At 36.2% G+C, this 14,107-nt stretch overlaps 1 protein-coding gene and 1 non-coding gene across 7 annotated transcripts in view; both read right to left on the bottom strand.

The window, feature by feature from the left end:
• Window positions 1-14,107, bottom strand: part of RAD18 (RAD18 E3 ubiquitin protein ligase) — a 116,591-nt gene that overhangs the window by 56,358 nt on the left and 46,126 nt on the right. For all 6 annotated transcript variants that reach the window (XM_049716081.1, XM_004274791.3, XM_033437226.2 and 3 more), the window contains 2 exons: window positions 13,120-13,219; window positions 8,192-8,376 (listed from right to left, as the gene is read on the bottom strand). In XM_049716081.1, coding sequence (XP_049572038.1) covers window positions 8,192-8,376; window positions 13,120-13,219 — 285 coding nt within the window. The remainder of the gene's footprint in view (window positions 1-8,191; window positions 8,377-13,119; window positions 13,220-14,107) is intronic.
• TRNAE-CUC (transfer RNA glutamic acid (anticodon CUC)) lies at window positions 13,672-13,744 on the bottom strand. The gene has a single exon. It is a non-coding gene; the product is annotated as a tRNA-Glu (tRNA).

Here is a 14,107-nt window from a genome sequence, read left to right as displayed (position 1 = left end):
AGATATATGAACAAGCAGGCAAACAAACAACAATAACAAAATCAAACTCAGATATCAGTTGCCCAGATGTTACAACTACCAGACATGGAATTTAAAATAACTACGATTAATATGCTACATCTAGTGGAAAAGATGAACAACATGCAGGAACAGATGGGGCATTTCACGAGAGAGATGAAATCATCAAGAAGAATAAAACAGAAATGTTAGAAATAAAAAAACATTAGCAGAGATAACTTGACCCAGCTAAGGAAAGAATAGGTGAACTTAAAAATGGGATCGATGGTATTACCCAAACAGAAATAGAGAAAAAGGGGGAAAAAAACCACAAAAAAACCAGAATAGAGCAACTAAGAGCTGTGAGACAATATCAAAAGCCCTAACATACACGTAATAGAAATCCCAGAAGAAGAAAAAAGGGAGAGAAAATATTTGAAGATCTAATGGCCAGAATTTACTAAATATAATGAAAGATGTCAAACCACAAATGCAAGAAGCTTGAAGAATATCAAGCAGAACAAATAACAAAACAAAAACGCAATAATATACCTACACATAGACACACAAAGAAAATCTTGAAGCCAGTGAGAAAAAGGGGTATACCACACCAATAAAAGTCATGTATTACATCATACTGCTCATCAAAAACTATTCAATCCAGAAGACAACAGAATGAAGAATTTAAAGTGTTGGGGAAAAAACCTACCAACCCAGAATTCTATATCAAGGGCAATATTTTTCAAAAGTGAAAGAGAAATGAAGACTTTCTGAGACAAACAAAAACTGACAGAATATATTATTAGCAGATCTGTACCAAAAAAAGTGTTAAAGGAATTTCTTCAAGCAAAAGAAATTTAAAACCAGAAATTCATCTCTATAAGAAGAAACAAAGTGTTAGAAATGGTAAAAATGAAGGTAAATATGAAATATACTTTTCTTATTTTTAACTACTATAAAAGATAATTGTCTGTTTAAAGGAAAAACAATAGCAATGCATTGTGTTAACAGCATGACAACAACAGCACAAAGAATTAGGGACTGGGAGTAAACTGTTGTATAAGGTTCTTATACTACAAGCAAAGCAGTTTATTATCTGAAGGTAGACTGTGACTAATTAAAGGTGTATACTGTAAACCCTAAGGCAAACACTAAAATTTTGAAAAAGAGGTACAATAGTAAGTCAATAGTAGAAATGAAATATTATTTTTTAAATACTCAATTAATCCAAGATATTTAAAAAAAAAAAGGATAGAAGGAACAAAAAGCAGATGGAACAAACAAAACAACTAGCAAGATGCTAAGTCGAAAGCCAACTACATCAAATGTAAATGGTCTAAAGGCACTAATAAGAGCCAGAGAATGCAGACTGGATTAAACAAGAAAAGCCAAACAATATACTGTCAACAAAGAACCAATTTTAAATAAAAGACATAGATTCAAAATAGGTTCAAAACAAAGAACGGAAAGCAATGTATCCTGTAAATACCAATGAAAAGAAATCTGAAATAGCTATATTAATATGAGGTGCAAGAGACTCCAGAGCAATGAATGTTATCAGGGACAAAGAGGGAAATTACAGAAAGCGGTCAAGTCACCAAGAAGACTTAACAATCTTAATGTGTTTGCACCTAAAACAGAAATCAAAAATACATACATGAACAAGGACTTCTGTTTCCAAACAAGATGGCCTAGACTCATGTCTCTTCTCATTTCTCATAATCTTACCTGCAAAGCATAACTACAAACCCTGGATATAACAGACAAGGTTAAGAGAATTCTGAAAAGTGGAAGGAGGAAAATGGACTGGCTAAGGACCTCAGAATTTGAGGAACAACACTGCGGTACGTTCCCCGGGTTTTCTTTTTATCTTCACAATATCCCAGACTCGTCTCTGGTGAAGCCTGCAATCCAGAACCACCAACACTCACAGAAGAAAGAAAAAAAAAGTCTCAAGGAAAATCTATTTTAAGCAAAGGTCAGTGAAAGGGAGAGATCAGAAACCTTTCTGACAATATCAGACCTACTCCAGCTAAACACTGATGATGCTCCCAGGCTGCCACACAAACTTCCCCCCACACTTAGTTAATTTAAAGATCTGTAAAATTAAAACACAGGTACTATATTTACTGAAAGAACTCTGCATATAATCTGCAGTTCAAACCCATGTTGTTCAAGGGTCAACTGTATATATCTTTAAAGCAGTTTACATGATACATCTGTTACTAATTTCTCATACTTAGAAGAGGAAACTAAATAACGACAATAAAAATTGTAAACAAAGGGCTTCCCTGGTGGCACAGTGGTTAAGAATCTGCCTGCCAATGCAGGGGACATGGATTCGAGCCCTGGCCCAGGAAGATCTCACATGCTACGGAGCAACTGAGCCCGCGAGCCACAACTACTGAAGCCCGTGCGCCTAGAGCCCATGCTCTGCAACAAGAGAAGCCACTGCAATGAGAAGCCCGTGCACTGTAACAAAGAGTAGCCCCCACTCACCACAACTAGAGAAAGCCCGCACGCAGCAACGAAAACCCAACACAGCCAAAAATAAAAACACATAAATAAATAAATTTATTTTTTTAACTGGAAACAAAGTGAAACAAATGAACTGTCACTATATTACTTCAAATAACATAACCACAATAAAGGGGAAAAAAAATTTATGAACACAGTAAATGACTATGTACCCTTAGTGCAGGTGATGGGGGAGGGGAAAGGGAAGACTGGGTAGAGAGAACTAAAAAAAAATCTGGAATTCTTTCTCTGGTTGCAGAAAGGTGTAGTAGTACAGATGAAGCAATTCTGAAACGATTTTACATATATTACAGAACTGAACAAATTAGTAAACGTGCTGATGCTACTAAGAGGGAAGATTCTCCCTGTCGAAAAAGGGAAATACAAATATGAAATAGAGAAAGGTAAAGAAGACCTCTGTGGGGCTGGATTGAAAGTAAAGGTATTGGTATGTTCTCATGATTTCTAATATGTATAAGTGGATTTACATGCATACATATACATGTAGTATACAGGCATACATGCATGTGTATGTATACACATATCCATGTATGCATATGTATATGTGTGTATATATTCCTGAGCTCCACCTGCTGGAAGAGTCTAGAAGCAAAGGTACCAGGTAGCAATGAGCATAGCTGGTAGCCTTATCTTGTTTTCCCCCCAAAAGAACCAAAGCTTCTCAGGGAAATGGCTGATTCCAGGGCTGGGACAGGGAATCACTACCTTGTTATGCTAGAAATAAGGAAATGGTAAAAAATAATAATGATAATAATGAAACTATGGCATGAGGACCAAGGATCAGCATGGAGAAGCTCCCACTGGCCAAATCTAGAAACATAAACACCAAAATAATTAAGGATGGAAATAAGCTATAAATCTGTGAATCCATATTGATAATAGACAAATTAAATACAAGAAAGGAAGGCTCCTGTTTTCAGAACCATGGCAGGTGTCAACTGGCAAATGTGGAAGGAAGGCTAAAATTAGAAAATCAACATGTGCAACTACACAGAAAAAACTAGTTCAGGTAAAAATTACCAAAGAATGCTAAATACAGGCGTGAGATTTTAATGAGGTATAGAATATTTAGATGGTATGAAAGTGTCTCTCTACAGATTGCTTACTAGGAGTAATGAGGAAACTACACAGTGAAGAAATCGACAAGGTGATCAAACCTGCCATCACAAATGAAGGGCACAAAGATGTCAAATACCTCTAGAGGTGATATTCTGAGAAGGACAAAACATCACTTATATAGTATTCTGGCCACGAATGCACAACCTGAACATAATTATAAGGAAACATAGGACAAAGCCAAAATGAGGAATATTCTATTTGGGGAAAAAACCCAACAACAACAAAGACTGTATTCTTTTAAAATGCCAATGTCAATGTCACAGAAGACAAAGAAAGGCTGAGGAATTGTTCCAGACTGAAAGAGACTGAGAGGATATTACAACTAAATTTAATAATGTGATCCAAAACTGGATCATGTAATGGAGGGGGGAAAAAAATCCATAAAGGCCATTACGGGGTCAACTGCTGAAACTGGAATAGAGATGATAGATTAAAGAATTATTTAACAAAGATGAATTTACTAAAGTTGATAACTGTACTGCAGCAATAAAAGAGAATATCTCTTTTCTTAGGAAATACACAATAAAGTATTCAGGAGACAAGATTATACGCCTTATTCTCAGATAGTTTAAGAAAAATATATGTGTATATAAAGATGTACACACACACAAACACATATACATTAATAAAGAGAGAGAAACAGTAATTCATAAACCAAATGGGGGAAAATGTTAACAGGTGAATCTGTGTAAAGCGTACATATGTGTTCTTTATGATAATGTTTCAACCTTCCCATAAGTTCAAGATTATTTCCAAATGAAGGTTTTTTTTTAAAGAATGCAAAGTTAAGACTTTTTCAGACAAATAAAAGTAGAAAGAACTTGTCTCAACATATGTGCACTACAAGAAACATTAAATGAAGATTTTCAGACCAAAAGAAAATGACATCAGATGGAAACCTGGATCTAAGCAAAGAAATACGGAATACTATAAATGGTGAATGTGTAGGCACATAGAGACTTTCCTTTTCAATTTTTAAAATTTCTTTAAAGGAAAATTGACAGTTTAAAGCAAAAATGGTAACAAAGTATTATGAGGTTTATAACACATAGAAGAAAAATCTATGACAATAAAACCAAGGATGGAAAGGGTAAGGTCCTTATGTTAAACACGTAGTACAATAATATCTGAAGGTAGACTGTGATAAGTTTAAGATGCACGTGGTAAACTCTAGAACAACTGCTAAAAGAAATTAAACAGAGGTACAGCTAATAAGCCAACAGTGGAGATAGAATAGAGAACTAAAAAATAATCTAAAAGGAAGCAAGAAAAGAAAAAAAAACAAAGAATGGACAGGACAAAGAGAAAATAAAGAGCAAGATGGTAGATTTAAACCCAACCAAATAGATTAAATGAAAAAGTTTTAAAGTCTACAATTTAATGGTATATCTTGCCAAATTAAGTTTAAAAAGCAAATCCAAACCACATACTGCTTACCAAAAAACACAGTTTAAATATAATGACACAGTATGTTTAAAGAAAAAAGTGAAATAAGATTATTATTTATGGAATATTACCAGAGACTAAAACAAATATGTCATAATAGTGAATAGGTTAATTCATCAAGAAGACATAACAATACTAAATGCACATACACCCCATTACTGAGATTCAAAATGTAAAGAAAACAGAGCATACTGAAAGGAAAAATTAAAAATCCACAAATACCCTTGGAGATTTCAATAATCCTCTCAGTACTGATAGAATCAGTAAACACAGCATAAGTAAGGATGTAGAATACTTGAACATACTACCTAGCAACTTTACATAACTAACACTACAGATCACTGAACAAAAAACCCCCAAATTTTCAAGTGCTTAAGGAACACTCACCAAGGAAGACCTAATGCTGAGTTATAAAACAAGTCTCAATAAAGGTAAAAGGTCCGAAATCATACAGAACTGCTTCAATGGAATCAAATTAGAAATGATTTAAAAAAAAGATATCTGCGAAATATTCAAATATTTGGAAATTGGAAACACTTCCAAATAACCCATGGGTAAAAGAGATCTCAACAAAAATTAGAAAATGTTTAAACTGAGTGAAAAGGAAAATACCAGAGAAATGAAAGCACATGGCTACATAAAAATCTATAAGCCCATGTTTATAGTAGCTTTATCCAGAATAGCCAAAAATTGGAGGCAAGCCCAGTTGCCTATTAATAGTCATTTAGTCATCGTTTCAGCCAAAATCTAGAACATTTCCTTCACCCCCAGAAATTCTTCTGCCCCACTGCAGTAAATTCCCTCCCCCTTACCCTCAGGCCCTGGGGCATACTGATCTCTTCTATGCCCCTATAGTTTTGCCTTTTCCAAAATGCTAAATCAATGGACTTTTAAAATTATACAGTGTGTTGTCTTTCGTATCTGGCTTCTTTCACTTAGCACAATGCTTCTGAGATTTATCCATGTTGTTGCACTTATCAGTAGTTCATTTTTATTGCTAAGCAGTGTTCCACTGTATGGCTGTACCACAATTTGTATACCCATTCACATATAAATAGACAATCTCAATAAACAACAAAGCTGGAGGAACTACATTACCAGACAGCAAGATCTATTACAAATTACTCATAAACTAATTAAGACAGTACACTACTGGCACAAGGATAAATAAATGACCCAATGGAACAAAACAATGTCCAGACCCACACATACACGGTTAGCTGATTCTCAACCAAGCTGTACCAACAATTCAATGTGTAAAGGATGGCTTTTCAATAAATGGTGTGACATCAATCAGCTATCCATATGGAAACAACAAAAGAATCTCGCCCCTTACCTCGCAACGTATGCTAAAACCAATTCCAGATAAACTGTAGATTGAAAGGTAGAAGCAAAAAGAATAATGCTCTTAGAAGAAAACATGATCTTGCGGTAGGCAAAGACAAAAAAGTACTAACAATGGGAAAATGCAATGAACTGGATATAAAATTTAAAACTTCTACCTCTCAAATGAAGCCATTAAGAGAGGGAAAAGATGAAATTAAAGGCGAAACACACATACACCCAGCAAGATGTGTATCCAGAAAAATTCACGTACCCCCACAAGTAAATCAGGAAACAACAGATCCACAGCACAGAAAAATCGGGCACAAGACTTAAATGGGTATTTCACCAAAGAGAATATCCAGGTGGCCAATAACAATATAAAAATATGCTGAACACTACAAGCCATTAGGGAAACAAAAATTAAAACCATAATGAGACACTACTGTGGACCCACCAGAATGGCCAAAACGGAAAATTGACAATATTGATGTTGTTAAGGATGTGGAAAAACTGGAATCTTGTACCCTCCTGATGAGAGCATACATTGGCACTGAGTTTCTGCCTGTACCCATGAAAGCTGAACATCTGCCAAAACATAATTTGGGGGATAGGCATATGTATCCCCCAAACACGTGTGCCTACGAGCACCAAGAGACCTGCAAAAGGTTACTCATAGCAGCATTATTCTTAAAAGCCAAAGAGTGGAAAAATCCAAATGTCCATCAGCCACCGAATGGACAGTGTAATATATTTATATAATAGAATACGCTACAGCAACAAAAAATTTTTAAAAATCACAACTGTACACAAAAATATGGATAAACCTTATAAACATAATGTAAAAAAAATGAAATCAGACTGAGAAGAATGCATAAGCTACTTATTATTTCATTTATATAAAGATAAAATATAGGCAAAAATAGGCAAATGAATATATGGTTTGAGAAGTCAAGAAGGTGGTCATCTCTGAGAATGAAGGTAGTGGTGATTGGGAGGGGGCTTCTGTGATGCTGGTACTGATCTGAGTAGTGGTTACAAAGGCACTTTCCCTTTGCTTTGTGATAATTCACTGAACAATATATTTACAATTTGTGTAAGTTCCTATTTGCATATTATACTTTAGTTTTTTTTTAATTAGGTAATTCCATCCATATGCTAATAACTGAAAGAACTCCAAAATTTGTGTGAGGTTAAATGGAAAGAACAAACTATTAAGCAGTATGTATGTAAAATTAACATTTTTATAACAATAATGATCAAGGATATATTTTTGTGCATAACAATCTTAATAATCTAATGGTAACATTTATTCAATGCTGACTACTTGCTAAGGTACTATGCTAGGACTTTACATGCATTTTATCATTTATTCTGCGCAAAAACACTATGAAGTAGGTAGTATTATAACTCTTACTTTATGGGGGAGAAAACCAAGGTCAGATATAATAAGTAATTTGCCCATAGTCACCCAGTCATAAAGTTGCAAAACTAGGATTATAGGCCATGCTCTCTAGATCAACCTTCATATTCATGAGAAGCTGGCAGCAGTGGTTGCCTCTGAGAAGGGAAGGGGGACGGAGAGACGGGCTGAGAGAAAGGCTGGCTTATCACAGGACACTCTAGGTACCTTCAGAAGGAGTACATTTGCATACCTTACCTATTATCAAAAATGTATTAAAAATTTTTTCTGTGCTTTACAACCACTAAGCCACACAAAACTGCTTTATCCAGAGGATAAACACAACTCATTGTTTAATTACTTTACCTGATTTAGGATGCAAAGCATCACACTGGGCATTGTACATGTGTACAAATTCTTGGTGCCTTTTAATGAGCTGCTGTTTGTTTCCTTGAACAGATAATCCATGCTGTTTTAGCTTTTTCTTTAAATCTCTATCTGAGAGCAAGTTATATACAGTTTTAGGCAGTGGCTTCCTCTTGTGAACAGAGCTGAAAAGGGAGAAAAGAGATCACTGAGGTTTACTGTGAATTATCCAATGCTTTTCACGTAAAACAGTAATTTACCTTCTGACTCAATACCAAGGCGACTGGGAGAATAGCAGAACCATTAAGACAAAAAAGGAAAGAGAAGAAGGATTAAATTTACAAATAAAGTTGACAGTCTTTTTCTGACAGTGATGCATCTAAAGTGGCAGTGGGACATTCCGATAGAGGGGTCTAGGTGGCAGCCAAAACTTAGACAAAGTTAGTTTAGGTCTCAGAGAGAGGCCTGGCCTAAAGATGCAGACCTGGGACTCATACAGAAGGCTTGTGGACTAAATGCTATGAGAAATTAGGGTCACACTTACGTGAACTTATTCACTACCTCTTTAAAGCATGCTTTTCCTAAAATCTGCCCATGGTTTCCACACAAATCTCTATAAAACCAGCTATCTCAGATGATTAGAGTACAAATGCTATCGCGGGTCAGGCTATGGATTTAAGAATATCATCATATATATCTTCTTTAAAAAAATGTCTGACGCATAGCCAAACATGCCCACTTAGGCCCAAGGCAATCATTTTGCAAAAGCACTAGATGAAATAAAAGAAGACTTGTTGGGATGGTTAGCTTTACCCAACTCATTACACCAATGGAAAAAGAATTCAGACAGTTGATGGGTAGGTAGTATTTATGGGATCATCTTCAAAAGAACACAACTGAAAACAACAGCAAGAAACACAGCACTGTTTTTTTTTTCTCCAACTTCAATTAATTATATTAACAAATATATAAGGCATTAAGAAGTGTACTGGCAAAATCCCCACCTGGCTCTTCACTGTATTTACATAACGAATACAATGATAAGCACTAAGCTACAATTTTAAATATGACAAAGCTCTATCGAATGACTTATACTCCCTCTAAACACCAATTAAGAAACATTATTTCTTTAAATAGAATATGTAGAAGTCAAGCTACCTAAGGGTATCAATGACTTGAGACGATTATTTAAACAGGAACCCAGAGTGAATTTTAATCTATTTAATCTGATTATACCTGGTTCTCTAAGTACATCACCTGGCTCAACACTATAGCAATAAGGTGCTTAATAAACATGTATTCAAGGTAGTCACTACAACTGCAATCATTTTTAGATGAAATATCAAAACTTCAGGTAAGAATTAATAGGAACTTGAAAGTAATAGGTTTATCCAGAAAAACAAGATTTTACAAAAGACTTGCATATAACTAGCTGGCACAAGGCCATGCTGCTCAAACTTGAGTGCATCTCAGAACCACCTGGAGAGCTTATTTAAAATGCAGTTCTCAGTCGCATGGCTACACCACCCACCAATTCTGACTCAGCTCTTTAAGTGGAAACTGAAAATCTCTATTAACAAGGTTTCACGTGGAAATCTAATGCAAATGGTCCAGAGGCCACACTGAGAGGGAGAGAATACAGTTGAATACAGACTGAAAACAACCAAACATTTCTCTATTACCCAACAGTACCATTCCCTGGCTAGGTTATTTCTTTTATGCTCTATCAATATGGTCTAAAAGCCAGAAATAACTATATAACTGCAGAAAGACCTGTAAACCCTCAACAGATTACATTTTTCCGAAAATTACTCTTCTTATAATGACAGACAGCCTATTGGACTCTACAACACTGATAAGATTATGGCTAAATAAAATCACAGAAGGTAGCAAGAGCTGAAAAACCTTTTGTAGGAGTTTATACAAGAACACTGTGAGGGAAGTCAGTAAGTCTGTACCTAAAACATTTTTTTAATTTTATTAGGATAGATGATAAAACTTACGACTGTGAATTTCTAATGGAAAACTCTACTGTTCACTGGCATTTACAATGAAAAGCACCAGCAGAAATCAACCATTTCTGTCATGAATTTTAAAATACGAAGCCTGATAAATGTTTCCCAAAACATGAAAATGCTACTTTACCTTTCTTCCATGATTTGGTGAAACAGTAATGCATTTAAGGGTCCTAAGAATCTGAGGACCTCAAAAGGAAGAGTATCCTTTGAATCAACTCTGATATGAATCTACACGGAATGGGTTAAGGGCTGTATCCAAATTAAAGAAGTGGCCTGTTGGGGTGCTGTGGAGAACATTTTTTAAATGTCAGAGATTCTTTTATGTGACCAGACCCCAGGACGAGGATGTAACTAAAGAGAAAGGTGGTTCAATGTCTCCCTAAGTTTATCTTCACAAACACTAGCTTTGCAAGATGAGTTATAAGGACAAAAAGGTTTTAAGGTCAAATAAATTTAGGAATTACTGGATTAAACAAAATCCAACAATTATGTTTGACGAAGGAATTCTCAGAGCCTTCAATACACTAACTTACACAGTGACTCTTTCCCTAAGAGAGAGAGAAAGAGGGAGTGAATGCAGTGCTTCTAAATTGCGCTACAGAGTAATCGGCAGGATTATAGTATTCCACAGAGCCTGTTTGGAACCACTACTGGAATTTGAACTTAATTACACACAGAGGAGTACGTCTTTGGATAAACTGACAGAGCTAAGTGTGTTAGAAGAAATACAATGGATGCATCTAGAGAAAGAGCAGTCCAAGCAAGATTATCAGTGCTGATTCCTTACTCTTCAAGGAGAAAATGCCCAGCTTCCATATTCCCAACTCACTCTTCAGGAAAAAACATTTCTAAGGAGAAAGGCAGGTCATTAGATTCTCACGGCTTATGAGAAATAATCCTCGTGATGATCCAGCTTTATTCCAAATCTCGACTAACTAGGCAACCTAAAAATCTAAATTTTATTCTCGTCAACAAACGTACCCACTAGGAGTGAGTACTGGGCACGCAGGACCGCACAGGCATCTGTCGCAGGGACCTGTGGAGGGATCTTGGGGCCTGAAGGCCACTGTGGATACGAGGCAGGGACGCAGAGGGAGTTCAGAGAGAGGAGCACAGTCCCCAAGCCCTCCACCTCCACTTTAATGGAACAGGGCCAATTTTCTCTGTTTTATATGTTATGGTTCACTGTGCGTTTTCGCTTGAAGAAAAGGTCCTGCTCGGGGAAAGAAGTTAACTATCAAGCTAAGAACACGACAGTAAGAACTGGCAACTGGTGCCCCCTGCTGTAAACTAATAAAGCATCACTGTGCTTTATATGTTAACTTTTGTAAATTATAACAGCCAGAGTTCGTCCCTCGGAACCTGCATTCACTCCAGACTTACTCATAAAATCTAGTGACACCATTTTAGCTTTACTCACAAAAGAACAATAAAATAGTCCTGTCTTAGCAGCACGGTTTCTGGCACTCTTCCAAGTTCTTCCAAACAGACCAAACGTAAGAGCCAATCATTCTGTTCATTCCCACCTCCCGGATACGATTAATTTCTTCAATTTCCGCCCTCTCCTTTCCAGATCTCGGAATTATCACCTATTCTCTCCCTCTTCCATCCTGTTTCAGAGGAAGGGTTCCTTCTGCATGTCAAGGATAACTTCATTACTGGACTTTTGATCTCTTGTTCTTTATATCACCTGCTCTCTCCCTGGAGATAGCAGGAGGCTAAAGGCTTATATAATTTTGCTATTTTAAAAAATAAAATGTTCCCTGATCTTGCTCCTTAATCCTTCCCCAAACTACCATCTCATCTGTCCTCTTCCCTTTATCACCAGACTCATGTAATTTGCAGCTTCTGCTTCCTTATTATCTTCATTATCACTGATTCTTTAACACCCTACAGATTAACTTTGACTACAATTTGATTCCTAACTTACAACTTACATGTGTAATAACAACAGTGGCCTAGTTTAATAAACTATTGTGATTTTGATGTATAAGGCGAGGCAGAATAGTGTGAGTTTAGGTGCAGATACTGGGTTGACAACTTAGTTATCTCATCTGGGTAGCTGGCTGGGACACACTCTCTCTCTCTCTCTCTCTCTCTCTCTCTCTCTCTCTATCTCTCTATTTCAAACACACCCTTTTGAGTCTGCCCCACAGACAAACTATACAACTGCAAGCTTCTATAGATGCAGTAACAGAGAAAACCACTGCCTTCAAAATGCAAGCCTACTGGTTGCATCCTTCCAGAACAAAAGGGTGTTAAGAGCAGATAATTTGACTTTCATTCACCATTGATTCACCAGTGCTTTGTAGAATGCCTGGCACATGGTTATGTGCTTAATAAGTATTTGTTGAATGAATAAGTGATTCCATATTTTCTAAAAAAACAAAAAAAGGCAAAAAAACATACCATTTTGTACCTTTTTTCTTTTTAATTTTTACTGGAGTACAGTTGATTTACAATGTTGTGTTACTTTCAGGTGCCTTTTGTACCTTTTACTGTCATGTGTATATAGTATGTCATATGTATATAGTAATTAACTATTCAGAATTTTTGAAAAAGCTAGATTTTACAAATTTAAACTTCTGAGCTTCCTAAGAACCAAAAACAGATTTGATGTGTTCTATATTCAGAGTCTAACCTTGCTTTCTTGGGCCAAGGGCTTTATGGTAGTTCTAAAATTCTAAGAGAAGAAAACAAGTTTAAAAACAACTGAATTCTAAATCACTAGTTTCTTGTTAAGTCAAATTTTATTAGCATATAATAAAGTTAATTACATCTGGCAAGGTGGGAGTTGAGGAAAGAACAAGGAGAGAGAATGGACGAGAGCCAGTGGAGTTGGCTCAAATTTTATAAACCACAGGAGGCAACAAGCTAAAGTAGCTCAACGGTTATGCTTAACTTTCTTACCTTCTGAGGCTTTCTTTCTTCTCTTCACGTGATAAACAGCTGTCTAAGTGCTTGTTAATGTGATTTTCTGGAATATGAACTCCACAAACAGGACAATCCACTGTATTTTTCAAAAAGAGAAAGATTTTATTATTTGTGGAAAGAGCAAAAATAATATAACCCAGCACCTTTCAGCAACTAAGATAAAAAAAGGAATCCAACCTTAACATGCACTTGGAAAAGCAGAAGAGAAAAAGGACACCTCAGGGCAGCAGGAGTAGAATAGACTGCTTACTGGGTAAGGGCTACCTTGTGGAAAGTCACATAATTAGAATCCTGGGCCTAGAGGAAGAGATTGCGAAGAAGTTTGGAAATCTGTTTTTTAGAAAATGCTTTAGTTAACTCTTTTCTAACAAGGCGTGACGAAGCTATAAAACTAATATTAAGTTTTCCTGTCTTAGGACCCATTCATCTTTAGCACCGAAGCAATCTTAACCACCTGAGTAAGATATACGTGCCACAGGAGGAAGGTGAGGTGAGGGTATGTACAGCTAGGGGCATGTGGGATCTTAGTTCCCTGACCAGGGATTGAACCTGGACCCTCGGCAGTGAGAGCACAGAGTCCTAACCACTGGACCACCAGGGAAGTCCCAGCATTTTTTTTTTAACTGAAGTAGAGTTGATTCACAATGTTGTGTTAGTTTCTTGTGTACAACAAAGTGATTCACTTATACATATATATAAATACATATATCTATTCTTTTTCATATTCTTCATTATGGTTTATTACAGGATATTGAATATAGTTCCCCGTGCTATATAGTAGGACCTTGTCGTTTACCTATTTTATATACAGCAGCTTGTATCTGCTAATCCCACACTCCTAATTTATCCCCCTCCCACTCCCTTCCCCCTTGGTAAACATAAGTTTATTTTCTAAGTCTGTGAGTCAGTTTCTGTTTCGTAGATATGTTCGTGTCGTATTTTAGATTTCATATATAAGTGATAT

The sequence above is a fragment of the Orcinus orca genome, chromosome 10 (assembly GCF_937001465.1).
Source record: "Orcinus orca chromosome 10, mOrcOrc1.1, whole genome shotgun sequence".
In the NCBI taxonomy this organism is placed as follows: Eukaryota; Metazoa; Chordata; class Mammalia; order Artiodactyla; family Delphinidae; genus Orcinus; species Orcinus orca.
This window is presented reverse-complemented; position numbering and strand designations above follow the sequence as displayed.